General features: G+C 43.8%; 1 protein-coding gene across 1 annotated transcript in view; it reads left to right on the top strand.

The window, feature by feature from the left end:
• LRPPRC (leucine rich pentatricopeptide repeat containing) overlaps positions 1–23,455 on the top strand; it is a 312,777-nt gene that overhangs the window by 245,727 nt on the left and 43,595 nt on the right. The window contains 5 exon segments of the mRNA XM_029593332.1: positions 9,004–9,130; positions 13,687–13,775; positions 15,598–15,802; positions 18,958–19,097; positions 20,413–20,528. Coding sequence (XP_029449192.1) covers positions 9,004–9,130; positions 13,687–13,775; positions 15,598–15,802; positions 18,958–19,097; positions 20,413–20,528 — 677 coding nt within the window.

The raw sequence follows: 23,455 nt of genomic DNA, 5'->3' as shown, positions 1-23,455 counted from the left end.
GGGCGGCATTACCAGTTCCGAGCGCTCCCGTTCGGGCTCGCGACGGCCCCACGTACATTCTCGAAGGTGATGGTCGTGGTGGCGGCGCAGCTGCGCCGAGAAGGTCTCCTGGTCCATCCTTACCTGGACGATTGGTTGATTCGGGCAAAGTCCGAGGATCAGTGTCGGATGGCGGTAGCCAGGGCCCTCCACCTTCTGCAGTCCCTAGGATGGGTGGTCAACTACAGCAAGAGTCATCTGACACCCACGCGGACCTTGGAATATCTGGGAGCTCTTTTCGACACGAAGCAGGGCAAGGTGTTCCTGTCACACGAACGGAGGTGCAAACTGCAAGCTCAAGTACGTCGCTTATTGTCTCTCCGCCAACCGCGGGTCTGCGACTACCTTACGGTCCTAGGGTCTATGGCTTCAACGCTGGCACTGGTTCCCTGGGCATTCGCTCATCTGCGTCCATTACAGTCATCCTTACTATCCCGCTGGAAGCCGGTCTCGGAGGAATTCCATCTACCGCTTCCACTCAAGGGACACGCGAGGTCCAGCCTGCTGGTACATCCCAGGTGTCCTGGTGGCTGGATCCCAAGCATCTGTCATCTGGGGTCTCTCTTCAGGTGCCCAACTGGACAGTGGTGACCACAGATGCCAGCCTCTTCAGTTGGGGAGCGGTCTGCCTGGGAGCTCGGTCCAAGGCCCAGTGGTCTATCAATCGCCTAGAGACCAGAGCGGTCCGTCTGGCCCTGCAAGCCTTCCTGCCGTTGCGGCGGGGGAAGGCAGTTCGAGTGTTGTCGGACAATGCGATCACAGTGGCATACATCAACCGCCAGGGCGGGACAAGGAGCCCCCAGGTGGCGGAGGAGGCTCAGCGCTTGATGGCCTGGTCGGAGCTACATCTCAGCAACATAGCAGCGTCTCACATTGCGGGAGTCGACAACGTGCAGGCGGATTTTCTCAGCCTTCATCGTCTGGATCCCGGAGAGTGGGAGTTGGGGGACGAAGCTTTTCTGCTCATTTGCAAAACGTGGGGGGTGCCCCACATGGATCTGATGGCCACGTGGCACAACGCGAAGGCCCGCGATTTTACAGTCAATGTCGAGAACGGGGGGCAGAAGGCGTCGATGCGTTGGTGCTTCCCTGGCCGACCGATGTGCTGCTCTACGTGTTTCCCCCGTGGCCGATGATCGGCATGATTCTACGGCGCATAGAATTGCACCCGGCCAAGGTAGTCTTGGTGGCACCGGAGTGGCCGTGCCGGCCGTGGTTCGCAGACCTCGCCCAGCTGGCGGTAACGGCGCCCCTTCGGTTTCATGGAATGGCGGGCCTGCTCCTTCAGGGCCCCGTCTGGCATATGTCCGTGTCTGGGTGGTCTTTGAGGACTGGTGCGTGCAGCGTGGGGTGGTCTCCACTTCGGCTTCCGTCTCCGACATTCTGGCGTTCCTCCAGGCTGGTCTGGCCAAAGGCCTGGCGTGCAGTTCCCTTCGGGTTCAAGTGGCAGCGCTCGGTTGTTTGCGGGGTACGGTCCGTGGTACGTCCCTAGCGCTCCACCCGGACATTGCTCGCTTCCTCCGGGGTGCCAAACGCCTTCGTCCTCCCTTGCGTCTTCCTTGTCCGGCTTGGAACCTCAACTGGGTTCTCTCCTCCCTATGCACGGCGCCTATTGAGCTTTTGAAACGCGCGACTCTTAAGGATCTCACTCTTAAGACGGCGTTCTTGGTAGCGATCGCCTCAGCACGGCGTGTTTCCAAGTTGCAGGCCCGGTCCTGTAGTGAACCCCTGTTGCGTATTTCCGATTCCGGAGTTTCTTTGCGCACAGTTCCTTCCTTCCTACCGAAAGTGGTGTCGTCTTTTCATATGAATCAATCGGTGGAACTGCCCGCTTTGGCGGGCGGGGAGTTCTCTGTTCCGGAAGCGAGAGAATTGCGGAAGCTTGACGTGCGGAGGTCCCTCCTCCGATATCTGGAGGTCAGTACTCCTTTCGGGTCACAGATCATCTGTTTGTCCTGTTCTCTGGTCCTAAGAAAGGGGCCGCAGCGTCTCGCACAACGATCGCCCGGTGGCTTAAGGAGGCCATTGGTTCGGCGTACTGGGTGCGGGGAAAACCGCTTCCCGTGGGCCTGAGGGCTCACTCGACTCGTGCGCAGGCGGCATCTTGAGCGGAGGCTTCTCCGGTATCGCCTCAAGAGATTTGCAGGGCGGCTACCTGGAAGTCGTTGCATACCTTTATCAGGCAGTACCGGTTGGATGTCCGGGCTACCGATCCCGGGGGATTTGGAGAGAGGGTACTCCGAGCGGGACTCTCTGCTTCCCACCCTCGGTAATTTAGCTCTGGTACATCCCAGGTGTCCTGGACTGATCCTGGTACGTACAGGGAAAGGAAAATTAGTTTCTTACCTGATAATTTTCGTTCCTGTAGTACCAAGGATCAGTCCAGGATCCCGCCCGCAGTGCTACGCTGAAGTAATGGAGAGTCCGCTCTTTGTTCTGAATTATTTTGTTCCGCTTGTTTAACTCTCTCGGTTGGAGAGTCTGTTTCCTGGAGGGGTGTTTTTCCCCGTTCTATTAGCGGTTTCTAGCTAGTTTAGTTCTCTGGTTGTGTTCTACTTTGACATTACGTATGACTGAGGGGCTGTGACTGGCACAGGGGCATATATGCTCCGCCCACAAGTTTTAGTCTGTCTCCATCTACTGGTGCGGAGTCACAACCCAGGTGTCCTGGACTGATCCTTGGTACTACAGGAACGAAAATTATCAGGTAAGAAACTAATTTTCCTTTAAGGTTACAAAGAGACAGCAAAACCTTTAGAAAAAGCTTAAAAACCTGGCTCTAAACAAGCTTTTCAAAAAGAAAAGGGAGAATAGAAGCCAGGGAAGTGCAAGGTAAGAAAAAGGTACGAACACTTAAAACACCCACACACACGGCAGTAATCACTAAGGGGCGGATTTTCAGAGCCCTGCTCGCGTAAATCCGCCCAAAACCGGGCGGATTTACGCGAGCAGGGCCCTGCGCGCCGGGAAGCCTATTTTACATAGGCCTCCCGGCACGCGCAGAGCCCCGGGACTCGCGTACGTCCCGGGGTTCTCGGAGGGGGGCGTGTCGGGGGGCGGGGCCGGAGCGCGCGGCGTTGCGGGGGCGTGTCGGCAGCGTTTTGGGGGCGGGTACGGGGCGTGGCTACGGCCCGGGGGCGTGGCCGCGCCCTCCGTACCCGCCCCCAGGTCGCGGCCCGGCGCGCAGCAGGCCCGCTGGCGCGCGGGGATTTACGTCTCCCTCCGGGAGGCGTAAATCCCCCGACAAAGGTAAGGGGGGGGTGTAGACAGGGCCGGGTGGGTGGGTTAGGTAGGGGAAGGGAGGGTAAGGTGAGGGGAGGGCAAAGGAAAGTTCCCTCTGAGGCCGCTCCGATTTCGGAGCGGCCTTGGAGGGAACGGGGGGAGGCAGCGCGGCTCGGCGCGCGCAGGCTATACAAAATCGATAGCCTTGCGCGCGCCGATCCAGGATTTTAGTGGATACGCGCGGCTCCGCGCGTATCTACTAAAATCCAGCGTACATTTGCTTGAGTCTGATGCGCAAGCAAAAGTAGGCTGATCGCGCTTCTTTTAAAATCTACCCCTAAGTGTGTAGTTTTTAATAGATAGCTCATCACTAAAGGATAAATTACGAGTATAGAAAATAGTTTTGTACTCAAAACTGATATAATGAGACCTGGACATGATTTATCACATTTAATAATTAACATTGATTACAAACTATGTTACCGAACCTTATGGCACCTGTGTAAACTGTCAGTTTTTAGTATCATTAGTTTTATGTGCCTTTATTGTAAACCGTTGTGACGATACCTTAACGACGGTCTAGAAAAAGATTTAAAGATTTAAATAAATAAATAAAACTGAAAATGAGCAAAGCCAATGGGGCCAGATGGGCTACATCCCAGGATATTATGCAAGCTCAGAGAGGTTTTGACCGATCCACTGAAGATCTTCAGTAGGTCTTTGGAGACAGGCATGATTCTGCAGATCTGGAGAATGATGGATGTGATCCCTCTTAATAAAAATGGTAACGGGGAGGAGCTTTGAAACTACAGGCCAGTTAACCTTACCCTTAGAGGTGGGAAACTGATGGAGACTTTAATGAAGGAAAGAATAGTAAACTATCTACAACCAATGGATTGCAGGATCCAAGTAGCATGGGTTTATCAGAGGCAGATCATGTCAGATGAGTCTGAGTTTTTCATTTGGGTGTCTAGACAATTAGATCAAGAGCATGCACTGGATGTGATATACTTGGATTTCTCTAAAGTTTTTGATACTATCCTATATAAGAGGCTCTTTGATAAACTGAGCAATATTAGGAACTAGTTGAGTGAGAGACAGCAGAGGGTAGTGATAAATGGAATTTACTGAGGAGAGAAAGATGATTAGTTGAGTGACTCAGGGATCAGTCTTGGGGCAGTTGTATTCAACATGTTTGTGAGTGATATAGTAGAAGAGGTAGGGGGAAAAGTTTGCCCTTTTGTGGATGACACAGAGATCTGCCCTATCTCACATATAGGCTATCAAACATGGCCTCCCTCTGACTTTGTGACATATATGTGTATATGTATATATATATATATATATATATATATATATATATATATATATATATATATATATATATATATATACACACACACACACAAAAATCTCCCAATTATAAATAATTGGGGACAAAAGAGAAAAAAGCACTATTGCTTATAAATTAACCATACCAGAAATCTCGTCTTACATTAAAATCAATTTATTTATTAGAAATACAATAAGACATTAATTTTTTCAATCTTTTACATAAAACCAATCATATGTATCAAGCCCTAATGTTAGTATATTGTTTGCTACTTCATATGAACATCTTAACAATTTTCCACACACATATCAACCTGAACCCGACTATTAATAGCCCTCAACTCTACTCTACTTCTAAGAAAGTGGTGAGGAAAATTAAGTGGCACAGTAAGGTGTTTTCTACAGTGGCGCCTCAGCTGTGGAACCAACTGCCCTCTCATATTACACTGGAGCTTAACTACCCTACTTTTAGGAAACCGTTAAAAAATGGCTGTTTCCTTGAGCAATAGTAGGTTGAAGTTGAGGCAGGTTGTTTACAGTGATGCTGTTTGTTTATATTGTTGGATTTTAAAGTATTTTTTATTGTAAACCGCTTCGGGCAGCCTATGGATAGGCATTTATAATTGTTTTTTAATAATTTTTTTTTTTGTTAGCTCCTTGCAGACTCAATCTTCTGAAAATTATTTGAAGTCCACCTCACTTCCGTTCCTTTTTATGCTAGTTTTATATGGGCTTACTCGAAGCCCTGCAGTAAACATTGAACAGAATATTTGTTAAGCAGTTCCACCTTCTCCAGGTCAACCTGTACAAATTCCTCCCCTTCACAAATTCTGCTGCCACTAACATATCTTTAAAAAAAAAAAAAAGTCTTGTCCCCCCCCCCATTTACTGTATTAATAATTTTTTCTTCCATTTGCACCTCTGCTGTCCTGACTTAGCTTTTCCAGATATCGTTGCCTGTCTTCCTCTGTGATCTCTTGTAGTTTCTGAATAAGAAATTCCCCCCTCAGTTTTTCAGCTACTTCATTAAAGCCAGCAGCATTATTGCTCATGTGTCCTTCATAATTCCAGCGTACTTGTTTCTTGCCTTTGAAGCTTTTACTTATGGCCGTATACCTGGTAGGCAGCGAGGATAACTTTCAAACAGCCGCACGCAGCAGCATATATGATCACGCGTAGTTTAACCATAGTATTTTATAACCCACGTGTGTGATATACGTGTATTTTATAAAATGTGCGTATCTCAGCCCCACAACATGTGCGCATACATGCAGTGCATTGAAGCCACATATGTCAAAAAGTTGAACGCTCATGCTTTTCCTACTTAATTTAAAATATACATACGTATGTTTCACCCGTGAAAGTAAGGCTTGCTTGCATAAGTCCTGACTGACACGCATAAGTTGGCCCCGGCTTGTTTGCAGGGGGAAGGGGGGGGAAGAGGAGCGGTCGGAGCAAACTGGGGGGAGAACCTGGCTGTACTTGGCTTAGGTGGGTAGGTCCTGGCTCTGGCTTTTGGCATGGTGTGGGAGGCTCAGAGGGGCCCCGGGACATCTCAGGAGAGCAGCAGGGGGGGGCCCGGGGAGTCTCACGTTTGGGGTTTTCTTTGTTTTGTGGGGGGATTTTAAATGTTTGTTTATTTTTACAAATGAACCATGCTGAAATAAAAATTAAAATGAGCCAAAAAATGAATAACCACCCACCCCCGAAATGAAAAAAAGAACCAAAATGAAATGTTCGCAGTTGAACATCCCTAATGTCTAATATATTCGTTACATGTTTACACTTTTCTAGAATAAAAGGAGATTTTCTCCTAGTTTTCAGAAAGTCCCCTTCCCAAAATTCACTGCTGTGTTCCTATGCAAGTCAGTTCCTGCACGGGACTTTGCAAAGATTCAGTACAGCAGAGCCTCTCCATCCAGTGGAATCAGACTGGTTGCCCTCTAGTTCCAGTCTATCTTGAGCTGAGGTGATGAGAACTGCATGTTACACAAGGTATCCGCATACTGTGGCTCAGTACAGGGGCATTATGAGATTCAGTTTTATTCTCCATTCCTTTCCAAATAATTGTTCACATTCTATTAGCTTTTTCCTGGCCCCCACGCACTGAGCTGAGAATTTCAATTTTTTTCTCCACGGTGACTCCTTTTCTTGCGTGGTGCCCTCCTAGTATGTATCCCTGCCAACTGGCAGGCCTGTCCCAATCCCTTTTTCACTTACTACTGAACAAAAGCAGGTTTGGTGTTTCTGCTTTTTCCTTCTCCACAAATCTGGTAGGCATCTTAGAAGTGCTGGATTACTACTTTTCCCTAGTGTGTTGTAAAATAACATGTCCACCAAAAACATGGGCAGTTTGATTTTTGAATTGATTTAGTGTTGTAGTTAAGGCCACTACAGCTGGTGAAATGTTTCATAATTTCACCTTGCTTGATGTAAAAAAAAAAAAAAAAATGTTCACTTTTGTGGAGGCAGAGAAATGTAATGCCCCTTAATTATAGAGGCTAAGCCCCTTTAATTTGTAATCACTTTGGTAACAAGTTGGCCTGTTAGGTCCTTGAGGTGTCCATTGATATATTTGTGTGGCAGAATGAAATCGCATCTTAACAGTCCAGTTTCTTAGGTAGAGTAGGAGACACACAAAAATATGGAATAATAAAAATAATTTCTGAAGTGAAATGAAAATCCAGAATAAAAAAAGGATGCAATCTGCATGATGCCTGTTAACTTGACAAGTGAATTATCTACAGCAGTTGTCATTAGTACTATTCAATAGATCTCCATTTGCTTTTTTTTTTTCTTTTCTGGCTAGTCCCAGTATTGTTTTATTTTCTTAAAACTCACTATCTAAGCAAACCTGATGTTTTCAGAGACAATTCTGTGGAATAAGTTGTGAACTTCAAACTGAAGTAGTAATTTTCCATGTGGTAGAAAAATTGTGACTAGATGTTATCTTTTCCCCATTTCTCTGTGCCTCTTGGGTCTTTGCCTGAAATATAGACACAGAAAGAAAAATTGAAAAGCCATAGGGGTAGATTTTATAATGTTCGTCCACGTGCGCGCGCCGATTTTATAACATGCACGCCGATAATAAAATCTGATGGCCGCGCGCACGTATGTGTGAGGGCAGTGTGCGCAAAAGGGGTTGAATGTATGAAAACTCCTTATGGCGAAGCATTCGGGCCTTCCCCAGTTCCCTAACCCCCCTGCCTAACCTTCCCCTCTCCTCCCCACTCCCTAAAGCCTAACCTACCTGCCCTGAATTTTTTTATTTTATTACTTGCTGCGCCTCGGGAGTAGACGTAATTTACGCGCGCTGCTTCCCCGGGACAGCCTCCATCCTACCCTGGCCCAGCACCTGTGTGTGTACCGGGGTTTACGCACATGGCTGGGCCCCCTTTAAAATCCGGCCGAATGTGTATGAATGGGTGTCCTCTTTGGTGAAACAGTCGAGCACTCCCCAGATTTTACTCGGGGGGGGGGTTTATAGCTTTGCACCACCTTTTCCTTAAGCCAGGGTTCTCTCAAGGAAACGTTTGTCTGAAGATGAAATGTGCACCTCTGTTTCCAAGTGATACATCCCAGACAAGTCTTAGCAGTGGAGTCTGATATCCCATGTGCCTCTCTGATGCTTTGTACACTGTAACGGTCTGAATGTTTGGTAATGAAGAGAAAGTGAGGGGTAAAATTTTGAAAGTGAATAAAGAAGGGATCATTTGGTAATACAAATATCCATGTCAAAATGTAATCTTCTGATTACATAGTTAGACGGCTACATTTTATCTGCTCCATCTGTTTGCTTAATTTTAGAAATCTTTTTCATTTGAAGTGCTGTCTTTTTTTTTTTTTTTTTTTTGCATACACTTCAGAACCTGTTTTACAGTTTCTATGAGCAGTTTATAGCTTCACAATTTAGCTTCAGAAAAGTAACTGAGGAGTGTCTTCCATTTTTTTTATCGCATCTTTTCATACACTGACAGTGATTGTGAATGTGTGAAATAAAACTGTTAATCACTTAAACAAATGTAGTTCTTGTCTCCTTGTTAAGCATCTCTAGATCATGTCTGAGCCAAATTTAATCTCCCACAGTGATGGGAAATCTTGGAGCAATGTGGTTACTCTGCCAGATTGCACAGCATGGTAGGGTTGTTTGGGGGTGGAAAGTAAGGAAGGGGCTTACTATGTAACTTGAGATCTAGGTCCCGCCATTTTCTTGGGCTCCTGTTTCCAAATAGTATGGAGCACAAAGGGCCTGAGAGGCGGTGGCAGTGGCTATCGCATAGCATGGGATATTTGGGATGGGCACAGAGAAAATAAACTTTAGTATAAATGTGATTTCTTTTTTTTTTTTTTTTTTTAGGCCACAACCAAGTATTCTGAATTTGTTTTGAAAATTTTCTGTTTCTGTTCTAGAAGCCTACGATGTTTTCCTGGAAGCTGAAAGGAAAGGGCTGGAACTTAATTCTACTGTTTGTTCTATTCTTCTGAAAGCCTTGCTGGGTGATGGCTACCTCGAAGAAGCCTTGAAAGTGAAAAACATGTGAGACATTTGTTTTTATATTGATGGTTAATGGTGCAGTCTGTACTCCGTGGCAAGGTTGTGGTGGTGCACTGGCAGTGAATTTGCCCTTTGTGAGGGTAATTTTTTTAAAATAACGGCCCACATGGTGATGAAATCCACGTAGGGAGACTTATATGCGCAAGTCAACTTTGAAAAGTAGTGGGGACGCATGGATCCCTGAACAACGTGAATGCACACGTCTACGCCACCTTGGGAGCATAGGCGTACATGTCCGTGTGTACTTTTGAAAACTGTTAAGTATGCACATAAATGCTTTCTTCACCCCTGGGAGCACCTCTTACAAGTACACACAAAAGTGCCCACAGCATCTCTTCCGCCCATGCTTTTATGTGCACAGTCCCCGGGGCAATTTTCAAAAAGCCCATTTTATGTGTGAAAAACGGTGTTCTTTGCATGTAAATGAGTTAGAAAATCAGGCCCTATATGCAAATACTCCCTGGGGTCACAAGAAAATGGACTTTAAAGTTCAAGGTAGTGCTGAAGTGCAGCACATTTACCTTTGATAATTTGTAAAGCTTCCGTGCAACTAAGCAGTTCGCAGTGTCGATATCCTACAGTTGGTGCTTCTCAGACATTTTATTTTCCTGCTCTCCTAGTTGCACTTATATTACAAGGGGAAGACTACTATTTCCTTTGAAAAATAAAAATAAAGACATTAAAAAAAAGAGGGGTGGGGGGAATGTGACCCTCTAGTTTCATCTGTAATATAGCGAGAACAGGAGGTAGAGCCACGTGAGATGGTGTCCCGTAGTATCTTTGGTTTGCTGCATGCATAGCTAGAGTACATCAGACGTTTCCCCATTCCCTCCCAAAGCTGTCAGTCGTGAGTCTGATATTTTCTTACATGTTCAAAAGAAACAGAGGGGGGGGGAAGTGAGCTGGGTAAAAGGGAGGAGGGGGCTAGAATTTCTTCCACCACTTTTGGGCATTGAGCTCTTCACTATTCTTTGTTCGTATTATCACCAGAAATATTCAGACCCCCATTATCCAGCTCAGTTTTCCATTCAAGCCCTTTGAAACGGCTATCCAGAGGTCTGCAGCTTATAATAACCACATTGAGCACCAACTGCTTTTTAGAGAAGCTGCTTGTGCTCAAGTTCACACCCTCAAATAATTATCTCTGCCAAAAAAAAAAAAAAAAAAGCTACAGAAGCATTGAATAGAACATGTTTTGTAACGTAAACAAACAAGCCACTTGAATAAGATGATCCCACTGACCTACCTTCTGCATTTAGGAGGCCTCAGCTTGCCTGCTTTTCGGATTCTGCTGCTGCTGCTGCTGCTTTTGGTCTCATTTCACAGTCCCCTTTCTCTTTTTTTGTCCTAATATGTTATGCTTCAGCTGTTCTTATCATATTTATACTTTTTTTTGCGTGAGGCTTACTTGGAGTTCTGGTGAGGGTCAGAATGGCAGAACCCTGCTTTAATTAGATTCATGGGTGAGAGAGCCTAAGTAAGAGTAGCTTCAGAGGCTAAAGGCGTTAGCATTTTAGGATTACAATTAAAATCTGAGCAATAAAGGGGAGAGTATGGCGGTTCTGTTTCTCACTGCAAACAGCAAAAAGCGTTGTCGTAGTGCGATGGGAGATTCTCTTTCCCACAGGCCCAAGGCACAGGAATCTTCAGTGCTTTTTATGAACTTTTGGCTTTGAGCTGTGGTCGCCAATCTGCTCTGCAAAATTCACAAACGGGTCTGGTTTTTAGGGTACTCACAATGGATTTTTGAGGCATAATGATCAAGAACTGGGCTGCTTTGCATGGTTTGGTAGCCCTGAAAACCAGACCTGTTTTGGGGGGGGGGGGGGGGGGGGCAGTGAGAACCAGATCCAGGATCGACTGGTGCGAAAGAGAGAAGGGTTTCCTTTCTCCTAGGGCTCCAGAGGGAAAGGAGGCCATATAAACAAGACACGGCCATTATAAAAATAGGTGTAGAGCCCCTAGGTGCCTGGGAGGAGAGGGGGTGAGCAGGTGGTTAGAGCGTGGGACAGGAGTTGAAGGCTTCCCTGGCCCTTCTCTCTGTAGTGGTGGGTAAGTCCCTTTATCTCCCTGCGTCGCCAGCACACGTTTGAAAAGACGGTGATTTGACATAATCTGGCTTTTTCAGTCAGCAAATCAGTTGAGATGACATTTCTTTTTTACATGGCTGCTGCTTTGGAAGAAAATCCCAGGCGCTCTACCAGCTGTGTAATGATATCCCCAATCCAATTGTCTTCAATTTTTTTTTTGGGGACAGGCTGATCCAGGCCAGGATTTCCCCCCCATTTTAAGGTCAGGTTTTAGTTCTGTTATTAAGTAGAGAGAGGCTGGGAGTGCACTAAAACTAGGATCAGCTTTTTTTTTGGGGGGGGGGGAGGGGGGGAACCGGTTGATAACCCAATTACCAGCTCTCTCTGGTTTAAGGATATAATTCCTTATGTAGATGAAACGTGACTGTTGTCCTCATTGTTTCTCTGCTTAAAATGTCCTTACGCATTTATTAATACATCACCCACGCGTCTCCCTCAGATTTTCTTGTTAGAAGCTGTCAGTTGTTGGGTGATACAAAGTGGCTGTGTAACATGACAGCAGGCGATGTGTGCGGCAGCAGTGTATCATGTCCACCCAGCAACAGGAGCATTCGCACTGCTGAAGCTGCCCATTTTGCCCAACTCTTTGGCAAGAACCTGCATGAATTGGGTGTGTGTCTGTCTTAAGCAGCATTTTGCATGCAAGGCATTAAAAGAAATCTGTTAAAAAATATATATATAATAATAAAATAAAGTGGCATGAAGGACCCTTAGAAACCAGGAGGGCTGATCACCTTCCATTCTGTTTTGTTCCAGTGCTTTTAGTAATACCTGGGTCATTTTTCTGTGTTTGCAAGCTCTCTGTATATTCCTTGTTAAGTAACTTTATAGTTAGAAACAGGCGTTTTTATTTTTTGTAGATTTTTGCATAGAAAAACAAGTAGAGCGCCGAGTGAAGGGAGGCATATTTGTCATAAAAGGATGCCTTGCTGTATTAAGTTTGAACTGATCAGGGTTGCAGTGGCAATGCCGAAAGCCGACTGACGTTGGTAGCATCGGCATACCAAATTCAGGAGCTGTTTTTTCTAAGGACTGAACTTCATGAGTTTTAAAATAAAAAGTAGTACTGGAATGAGAGAGTAGATCCAACCCATAGTGGCTAAAATATCTATTTAATCACACTGAAGCTTGCCAGTTTGAGGAAAGCAAAATCCACCACGTTGTACATAATTTACAGTCTCATGCATGAGTTGATTTAAGGGCTTTGACAAATGGGACATAAGGGGTAAAAACTGGAGCTGAGCAATGGCTGTTTATATCTGGATTAAGAGGATTGATGGGGAGAGTAAGAAAATCGTGAGCCCGGTGACTGTGTTTGAGAGGGCCCCATGGGTTGAAAGTGACTGAGAAGAATAGTCATATTGTGCACTCTCAAAGATTTCCTTGGGACTGAGGAGAATGATTGAGCAGTGACCCTGCTTACCTCCCGGTCGGCTCAGCTCAGAAGTTCCAGGTAGGGTAGGCTGCTCGGTGGTGGGCCACCAACCCAGATGATCAGGGAGGTTTATCTGTGATTGACGATTATGACAAACGGCGGGGCCCCCTCTGTTTCTGCCCAGGGAAGTTTTTGCAATTTAGAAATAGGTCTCGTAAAAGTTAACGCCTCAATTTCATGAGCAAGGGAGCTTCTGACAGATGTTGTTATGAAACAGATGTGATTGCTGGGTTACTTTCTTGTTTGATTTGAAAGCATTTTGGTGCTTTGTTTCTGAGCGGTGGAACCGTGTCATTAAAGGAAAGTTTTCCACTGCTACTATTGTGTAAAGTTTCGCGCTGTGCAAAAAAATTGATATGTGCAATGTAATTTTAATATGACAATGGCAGTAGCATGAAGCATGTTCATGGGTTTAAAAGCACTGTATGTTCCTCTAGATGACAGAAATGTGAAAATTAATCAACCAAATGATACGCTGGTGGTTCACAATATGCTTTGGTTGATATTTAAAATGTACAGGGCTGAAAATAAATCTTTTTTTTTTTTTTTGTTTTGTTTTTTCCCTTTTTATTGCTGGAAGAGTAGTTTTACATTTTATAATTATGGTGAACGTTGGGGGTGGGTGGGGAAGCCGAAGAGAAAGTATCCGGCTTGGGATACAATGGAACAATGCAAGGGCACACAGTTATTTTAGTCATCTAATATGTCAGCATTCAAGAATCTGAACCGATTGTTTAAAAAATAAAAAAAATAAAAAAATAAGAGAGAAAATCTTGTACTTCATTTCTTTTGTTGCTCGTTTCCAACTTTTGTCATCTGTCAGAATGCGGAGAAAAGATTATCCTTCTATACCCATTGACAGAATAACACAAAAGCTGTCTCCAGGTCGATATTTTGCAGCAATATTTTTAACATACGAACAGTAGTTTTATAATTTCACCTTGGTGCTCAACCATTTATTATCATATCAGAAGCATGTCAGTAATTCTTTTCTAAATGTCTGCTTCTTTTAGCGCCGAGACCCACATCAAGGGCTTCACGTTGAACGATGCTGCCAGCAGCCTCCTCATCATAACGCAAGTTAGGCGGGATTATTTGAAAGGTATGTCACAATGCTTGACCTTTACGTCACATTAATGCCTCGGCAGATTTTTCTTGTAACGCCCTTCGAATACTTGGATAAAGGAGTCCATTTAGCAAATTACCTGCTTATCAAGAGCCTTTTGTGGTAGCAGAGAGACGTAAATTACTGTACATGCATTTATAATACAGCTTGAATATGAATGTACTTGTCATTTGACCACTTAGTCCAGTTTCCATTCCATTTAACACAAGATGGGTTTTCTTAAGATGAATCACAGCTCTTCAGACATGCAAAATTTGTGCTCCAGAAAGAGAGAAAGTACAGGCTTTCAAGTGCGTTAAAATTCACAGCACAAGTCATTTTGCTCTGGAAATTAACATACTTTAGAGCATCTGAAACAATTCCCAGCAGTTGCTTCCTGCATATTGTGTTGGTTGTGTGAGATATCAAACGAGTTAAATTGGGTGTTAAATGTGCATGATTGTGCACTAAATGATTATAATATTGATTTAAAAAACTTAATCTAATACTTTTTTTTAAATAGTTCACAGTGCCAACAGTGATAAAATAATCTTCTTCAGAGCCTTCTTTTCATTTTTTGTGTTTTTACATTTTGGGTAGGGGGGGGTAGGAAGAGCGGGAGAGGAAAGATTTCCGTTTTAGTTTAGGAATACAAACAGATGGTTCTCATTTTGTGCTCATGTCCTCCCAGCACTTCTTAGCACACTGTGACAAGGACAGAGCTGTCCTGCCATCATATTTCAGCACACACATTTGTCTTTGCAGACACGACACTCTTGTCCTTCCCAGCACTCATCTCCTCAGTAATCTAGGGCATCGGGCTACAAAACATGAAGCTGTTAGGCAGTCAAACAGGAGCTCCTTACTGCTCAGCTGAGGCACACAACATGACTGCCGTTTGCAGAAAGGAAATGTTATTTCAACGTGATCAGCCGAGGCTGTATCCCCGTTGACATGGACTCTATTACTGCTCTTCTCCCGGGACTTTTGTTGGCAAGCTTCTTTTTTTTTTGGCAGGGACCCCATTTATGGAGAACCGTGAATATATTGCCCTTGGCAGTTTACTGATTAGCTGTGGGTTTCGTAGTTAGATTGCAAATCTCGAACAAGCTGGGCAGTCTTTCTTCAAGTGGTTCAGATTTAATTCTGACAGAGAAAACGGAAGGCAATCACATTTGTGCCTTTCTGTTCCGTTTTGTGACGGAGAAGTGCGGGGGGCCTGGTGATTGGTGTTCACGGTTAAGACTGGAGGGTGGGCTTTGTCCAACTTCAAGAGTGCAGAGGAACTCTTAAAAAAAAAATACACACATATATATATATATATATATATATATATATATATATATATATATAAAATTAAACGCTGGGGGTAGGGTTCGGTTGAGGTCTCTCTTATTGCTGGTTTGATTTTCTGGAGGTAGATTGGTTCAACTCAAGGCTTGTGCTAAGTACTGTGGGGTGTTTTCAGAGGGAACTTAGTCAGTAGCATTTGTACAGGTAGCAGCAGGCATATATTTCAGATACACAGCACTTTGTTTGTGAGCAGCACCAAATTAAAAAAAAAAGGTGAAGTAAATTTAGCAGACTCCATGATCAACTTTGTGCTAGTGTGGCAAAAAAAAAAAAAGAGCGAAATCCAGTTCATGATAAAACTGTAATGCCTTAAAACAGCATAGTCTAAGTCCTTTCTTAATGTGGGCAGTAGTTTGCTAGCCTTCTTGCCTCCCTTCCCCTTCCAGTCGGCAGTCTCTCTGAGCATTAATTAGCAAACCTTTTGGCTCAGTCCTGAAATTATTTTTTTTTTTTTTCTCTTGAATAGACGCCTTGTCATCTTTGAAGACCATGCTTGCGGAGGAGAAGGTGCCCACCCAGCTGGCGGTGACGCGCCTGGTACAGGCTCTGGCTGCGAAGGGGGACATAGAAGGCGTTGATGAAGTGGAGAGTATGATGGAAAAACTTGGCGCATCTCTTCGCCTATCACACATGCTTTTTATCAATAACAGAGTTTTGGCTCACATCAGGAAGTAAGTGGTGGCGTGTGGGGGGGGGAAAAAAAAAAAGCTGTAAGGGCACCACCTACTTGTGTCAAACAAAACTAAGGGCCGCCACGGTCTTTTGAAATGCGGTGACTCTCTCATTTTGTGTGCCAGCTGAGGTTTCAGGCAGACCATACAGCATGTTCTAGGGGCCCACTTGGTGCTCGTTCAGCAGCATCCTTTTGTTTGGACTATTTATTTATTTATAACTTTTTTATACCGAGGTTCAGGTAACAGAGTTACTTATCACTCCGGTTTACATTCTAACAGGCAATAAATAAATAATGACAATAATATGTCTTACAAAGAACAAGGAGGAGAATAACTTGGAATAAACATAACTAGGAAAGAAACAAAGTGTGCAGGTAGAAAGAGGTGGCCTTGAGGGGATTCAATCCAAAGGGGAAGTTGACTCAAGGAGAAGGAGAAGATAATATGGTTGAATAAACATGAGAGTGGGCCCTGTGTAGGGTCAGTTTGTGGAAGCTGTGAAGCAGCTTGAAATTATGGGAAAGCTTTGCTGAATAACAAAGTCTTGCTATTGGAGGTTGCCAGCTAGAAAGTGCCTCCTAACTGGACATTGCTCACCCGCTTCCACTGACCATTTCATTCTCTCAGTTTGGTTAATGGCTGGTGACGTGGCCTAATACCCATAAGGACGAGAATGAGAACGTGCCACTGTGTGTGTGTGTGCTTGTTTGGCCTTTCACTTACTATAACGTTGATTACAGCTGCACTTCAGCATGCAAAGCACATTCCCTGTAACAAAAGGAGAAGACCTCTCAAAAACTCTGCATCTACACACAACCTCTGCTGCCTAGCCAAGAGCAGATGCAAATATTTCAAGAGAAGGACAGCCCTACTTTTACTGCTGCAGTCTTTTTTTCCTATCAGACTTCATGTCTTCTTGGTCCACTTTGCCAGGCATGCCAAAAAAGGAAAAGGAACGGCAGCTTGGCGAACTAACCCAGAAGCCGACTTTGCCCCAATATCAGTATTGTAGTGCAGTGTATGCAAATCTGTCCCATGCCTGAAAACCCCACTGCTTAGGTGTGCCTCCAGGAGAGGTTCTTCTCCCTTTCTACATCCCCAGCCTGGGAGGAAGCTTCTCTCTGACTCACTAGACTGACAGGTTGAAATACAGGAACAATTTTGCTTTCAATAATTCCATTTAGAAATCGATTTCCCTGTTTTCCCTCTCGTGTTTATATTGCAGTCTTCTTTAAAAGTTTCTGAAAGCTCCTCTTACGCTCCTTCCATCCCCCATGACTTGACCAAATGTAAGGACAGGAGCGCAGGTCCTGTTGTGTGTTCTTTTTAGCTGTGTTTTAGCTTGCACACCTGGTTTTTGTGTTAGTGTATGCCTGTTAAAGTTATGCCTTAGGAAAACATTGTGCTGATGATTAGCAATTGTAAGGCTCTATTTTTAAATGTAAAAAAACCGAAAAGGGTTTCTGGGGCAAACGTGAGATTTAAGCCTGGGGCAAAGAGCTGGATTTTGCTTGACTTTTTTTTTTTTTTTTGTTTTGAAAAGATGGTGCAGTTTGACAGCTCCATAAGCAAAACAAAATAATTTTTAATGTTTTCCCCAGGAGAACAGCTCAGAAGACACATAATTTAGCAAGTCTGTTGCACTACTTTCTCGGAAAAGAATTATAAGCCCCGGGTTTCATTACATTACAGTTCTGAGGAATGCGGAAAATACATTTTAAGAAGTGAAACGGTGGGATTGGCTAAGCATGAGGAGATCACCAAATGCTAAGCATTTCCTCTGTAAAAAGAAAGTTCACAATTAAAAGGAAGAAATTTAAGGTTTGGTTTTCAGTGAAAGCTGAGATTTTAATGTCTGATATCCTAAATTTGCCAGTAACATGCTGGCTTCAGAAAGAATTTTTATGGAGAGAAATTAATTTTCAAACCCACCAGTAAATCCTAGAAAGAATCCACTTAAAATACTGAAATCTCCCAGTTTACAGTGGGAAAACCACTACCACTGCTTCATGTTGCTATTTAGATTGCACATCGTTGCACATCTGTGGGATTTATTTTTTTTTGTGTGCGTGCCTCAAATTTGTCACAGTAGATTTAAAAAAAAAAAAAACAAACAAACAAAAAACAACCTCCATGCACCTGCAAACATTCCTTTTTATTTGTTTTCAATTCTTATTTTTATTACCTAATCGAATCTCGGGTTTCATGATTGGTACCCCTCCCGTGTGTTTAAGCTTGCACTGTTGGTCGCACGTTGAGCATGGCAGACCATGGCTGGAAATGCCGAAGAGGCTCGCGGACACTTCCGGGCTGGGCATCTGGTTGAAAGGTGGCACGGTTCAATGCCTGGCAAGGAATGACTTTGTCAGTAGGTGTTGCTCGAGGTTTCTGGCGGGGCTTTCAGCTAGGTTGGTCCAAGCCCGGTCGAGGGGGGGGGGGGGGGGGGAAGTTCTAAGTTGCTGTTTGCCCAGATTCCTTTCCGTGAGCGTAATCCTTCGAGCGATTTCCAATTTAGGTTGGTTTTTTTTGGGGTTTTTTTTTTAGAACCGCTTGCTGCATGCATGACTACCGCAGTCACCCACATTAGTTTTTTAGTGCAGTCCATGGAAGGCAGGGGGGGGGGGGGAGAGAGAGAGAGAGAAAAGGCAGACAAAAGCCGTTGAAAAGATTACATTTAATATCATTTACGGCTGTAAAAAGACAGCCATGAAAAATTCAGATAGCTCATTTAATTGAATATTTACAAAAAAAAAACAACCCCTCTTTAAGTGTCCTGCATGAATTATTCAGATGCCATCCTTTAATGTTTTAGTTGTATATTTGGGATTTCTAGAACTCCTTTCCTAAGCTTCTAACTCAGTCATCTTTTTTTTTTTTTTAATAGTAAAAGGTATTTTAAAAAACATTAGTATCACAGTTACTCGGGCACTGTGCTGGTCCAGAAAAAAATTCACTGGCCAAAGGTTGCAGCCATTAAACCAGTTGTGTTGTCGCTGTGTCTGCATAAGTGGAATCAGAAGTACTTTTCACATCACTGTTTTATTTATTTATTTTTTGCAATATTAATGTCTAAAAGTGAAACATTCATTTTTGGTACTCATTTTCTAACTTTAGAAGCCTAGCTATATGATGACTTTGTGTTCATTTTTCAGCAATAACCTTGAGACTGCACTGGAATATATCGAGCCTTTGTTAATCTCTGGCGCACAGAACCCCAGTATGCCCATCTCAAGTATGTCCTATGTATTCAGGAAGGTGATGGAAGAAAACAGAGAAGCTGCCTTGGAGAAATGTGCGTTGCAAATTTGTCCCTATACGTGTGTGTGTGTGTGTGTGTGTGTGTGTGTGTGTGTATATATATATATATATATTCTCTTTCAGGACCAGTTTTACTAAAGGTTTGCCCCCATTCCATGTTTATGGAGAAAATGCTTAGTACAAAAAGCCCTTAACATGGTATTTCATGTCTGTCCCCTGCAGAGAAAATAAATGAAATTATAAGTACACCTGACCTCTAAACTAGACCTGATATATATTTTTTTTAAAATACTTTTATTTATTTATTTATTTATTTAGTTGTTTTGGGGCTTCCTTTTTGTTGCGTACAGTGTGTTTTCTGTCATCAGTTGTTTGGTTGGCAGGGAAGAGCAGCCCCTAAGGTCCGTTGTGGCTCACGACAGGCTTGACAGAGGCTTCCTGTGTTGGTAGGTGCCTGCCCTGTCCTGCTGAGCCTCCAGCGGTGCACGGCGCACATTCCTCGTGGAGGCTGCCAGAACTGCTGATAGTCAGCAGTTACCAGACGGAGCCCATCTGCACCTATGCACCTGCAGAGTGAGGACAATCAGGAAAGACCTGTGGAAACTGGAGTGAGCGGATCCTTGCTGTGTGTGGTAGAGAGCTTTCTGTTGGTGCTTGGCCAACCTTTTCAAATTTAGTGTTTTCTTTTGTAAAAGAAAAAAAAAAGTGTTTTGAAACCTGCAGAAATTTGGAATGAATCCATGGAGTAAATTTCAAAGCCAAGTGAGCAAAATGAGTTGATGAGAAATTTGATGAGTTGATGAGAAAATTTGCATGCACTGCCTTCATAACATGCAAATTTTCTCTCATGCATATTCATTGTGGATATCCTGAAAACCCGACTGGCTGGTGGGCCTCCAGGAGAGGGTTGGGGACCACTGCCTTAGGGAATAGGCCTTTCTGAGCAGAGCCGCCAACCCATGTGGCCAGGCACACTTTCTCAAGGGCCACTCTAAGGGCAGTGACTGCCCACTTGTGGTGTAGGGGAAAGGGTGGGGCTCAGCCTGGGACGATCCTTGAGTAAAGCAGCTTTCATTTTTCTAGATCTCTCTTGCTCGCTGTTTTACAACCGTAAGCCGCTTGACCAAGCGAGTTTTCAGTTTTCCTAGATTTCTGACATCTGTTAGACTGCGTTGCACCTGTCACCTGGTCTCTGCCTGAATCTGTGATTTCCAAGTGCCCCCAGTATTCTTGTGCATTTATCCTTCTCTTTTGAAATACGACAGTTCATCCTCAAGCTGCAAACAGATTTTCACTTTATACATTTTTAGTTCTGAACAAATTCCTTTTTTTTTTTTTCATTTTTCTAGTAAGTGCTTTGGCAGAGCGCTTGGCCAATCAATTCGCCATTTACAGACCTGTCACAGATATTTTTCTTCAGTATTTGGATGCAGGAAGAAAAGATGATGCCAAATTCTTATTACAGGTATGTCAAACTATGCCATAAGAGCATCTGAGAGCTCTCATTTTATCAGTGTGTGTGTATTTGTAAGCATAGAATGCACTCTTGTATTTTTTTATTTTTTTTTTTTTAGCTGGGTAGATTGCCTGATCTGGAATAACTTTTTTCTATCTGTATTTTCCATTCTTTTTAAGCATACATCGTGTAGTTTTTCATATTTATCGCCTTTACTTAGTCACATTTAAGTAACCTCTACTTTTCCACATCTATGCCTTTTTTTCTCTTTAGCATTGATGTTTGTACAGAGGAGCCAGCGCATCTTTTTTTTTTTTTTATCTTTGTCTTTGACAATCTGCTGTTGCACACTGACCTCTGCCCTCATCCTCTTGAAGGTCTGGAACTGATCCCAGTGCAAACTCTTGACGCTGGCACCAGTACGTGTATGGAATGTGCCCTGCTTGCATCCCTCCACTGAGGGTTCACATATCCCTCCCTCTGCTCTGTGATGCATAGCAGCTGGTTTGCCCAGACACGCATACTCCTCCCTAACATTTTGCTTCCTTCCATTTCACTGATCTGTAGGATTTTTTTTTTTTTCTAGTGAGCTACTATTAATTTAGTGAGCTACTATTGAATTTTGTTTTTGATAAAAATAGAATGACCAGTAAAAATAAAGGGCTTATTAAAGCAACTTTCACTGCTGTTCAGCGCCATGGGCTGGACAGTACCTGTGACAGACAAAAACGAACAGATGCCCACATCAAAATGAATAGCATGTTTCATATTTTTGGGAAAAAAGAAAAATACAAGTTAATGAAGCTTCAGTTTTACTTATGTTGATCTGTATTTTTTTTAACCACGGACAAAAGAAAAGCCAGCTTTGGGCTATGAGTAGTATCTTATAAACCTCTAGCAGGGCATTACCTAGTTTAGATGATCTGTGGTACCTTTGCCAAGGCAGCTGCTACTGTACAGCAGATCCCAGTGATGGGACGGCCTCTCTGTACAGAAACAGTCTCCTCTTGTTGTTGCAAAGTGACTTTCTCAGCTGCTATGAATGCCGGGCACCACCCTAAAAACGTAACTTGCAGACAACATTTAGAGCATTCTAGTAAGGAGCCACCCTCGAAACAGAAAGCATTTGCTTTATGTTTCTAGGCAGGGTTAAACGAGACCTGCACTTGCCTCCGTATACTGGTGTGTCACAGTCACTTTGAACGACAAATGCAGGTTTCTTAGTGCCCCACATGCTCGGCTCAGTTGGCAGTCTTCGGGGAAGGAGGCAACCGTGTTCATGCCATTTCAGCAGTGCTAAATATAACAGTGAGTCAATGCAAAGGGAACTGTGGGTGATGAGAGCTGCCACTGGCAGTGTAGACAAACAGGCTCAGACAGGGAGTCTCCTCCCAGCAGGTGGCAGTCAGGCAATCACAGCCATCCTGCAGATTGCTGGCTTTGTGTCGACTCCCTGTGTCAAACTGAGGCATGTTACCAATTTTTGATAGTAAATAGCACTATGTTCACTTAAAATACCTAGCAGCTGGTAAAAATGTAAGCAGCAGAAGAGAACCAAAACCTCTGTTTTAGTAATCAGAGCTTTTATCAGCAGTTGACATCCGTTTCCATGTCTCCCAGCTGTGGAGACGGTGAGGTTTTGTTGGAGAGCAACGCTCTGCCTCTGTCCATAAGTTGCTGCTGCAGCAGGTATCTTCCTCCATGAAGGCTGTGCAGTGTGGGGAGTGCTAGCTCTCTGTTTTGCCGTTCTCTTGGGAGGTGACAATTGAGCTGCAAATGGGAATATAAAATGCTTTGAAAACAGTGAATATATTTGCCTGAGTGCTTCCGAATGACACACTGACTTTTTTTTTTCCCTTTCCCCAAACATAATTTCTGCTTAGATAATCAAATATTCACAGTTCTTTTTTTTTTTTTTTTGTGGTTACTTTGGCACAAAAGACCGGGGAAGATTTGTTGGGGGCAGTGGTATGCATAGAAACTGTTCTATAATATAGTGATAAGCTGAACAGCCTTCAGAAACCTCAAAGGTTACGTTCTCTGCTTGAGACCTGGCTCCCAGGACGTCATTGTAGCTGAGCATTCCAGATGCCATGGATGGTTTTAAACTTATTCTCAGCTTCTTCGCCCTTTATATCACCTTTGTTCGGTTTATCTTGAGAATCCTGCCCCTAGTGATCGCTTAGTTTTGACTTAATATAAGATTTACCATATTGAGTCAGACCAAAGGTCTACTGAGCCCAGCAACCTATCTCCGACAGTAGCTAGTCTGGGCCACAAGTACCCAGCAGATCCCAAAGAGTAGCGCCATTCCTTGTTCTTCACGCTCAGGCATAAGTGATGGCTTTCCAAACATATCTGGCTAATAATTTTTTATGTATTTTATACATAGGGAACTTGTCCAGACTTCCCTTGACCACATCCCTTGACCACATCCCTTGGCAGGAAATTTCACAGCTTGCATGTGTCGAGGGAAAAAATACTTTCTCCGATTTTTGTTTTAAATCTGCTGCTTGTTTCATTGAGGGTCCCCTGATTTTGTACCATTCCAAATGGTAAATAACTGTCCCCTATTTCTTTTCCACCCCACTCATGATTTTATAAACTTCTATCACATCCTTTCTCAGTTGTCTTCTCCAACATGTAGAGCACTATTCTAACCTTTCTTCACAAGGGAGCCATTCCATCCCCTTTTATCATTTGTTGCCCTTCTCTATACTTCTAGTTTCGCTATCTTTTTTTTTTTTTTTTTTATTGGCAAATACAGGCATAATCAAAAACATGTAAGCCATATCAACCATATATGTCCCAAATCCCATAAACCAAGAATACAGCGCATAAAACTGCCAATAAACTTTTAACTCTCTTTAAATTCCCCCCTTCCACCCTCATCCCACCCCCCTCCCTGATAAATCATACATTTGAGCTTCCGACAT

This window comes from Rhinatrema bivittatum, chromosome 3, assembly GCF_901001135.1.
Source record: "Rhinatrema bivittatum chromosome 3, aRhiBiv1.1, whole genome shotgun sequence".
Classification (NCBI taxonomy): domain Eukaryota; kingdom Metazoa; phylum Chordata; class Amphibia; order Gymnophiona; family Rhinatrematidae; genus Rhinatrema; species Rhinatrema bivittatum.
Note: the sequence above shows the minus strand (reverse complement) of the source record. Positions and strands in the feature narration are given on the sequence as shown.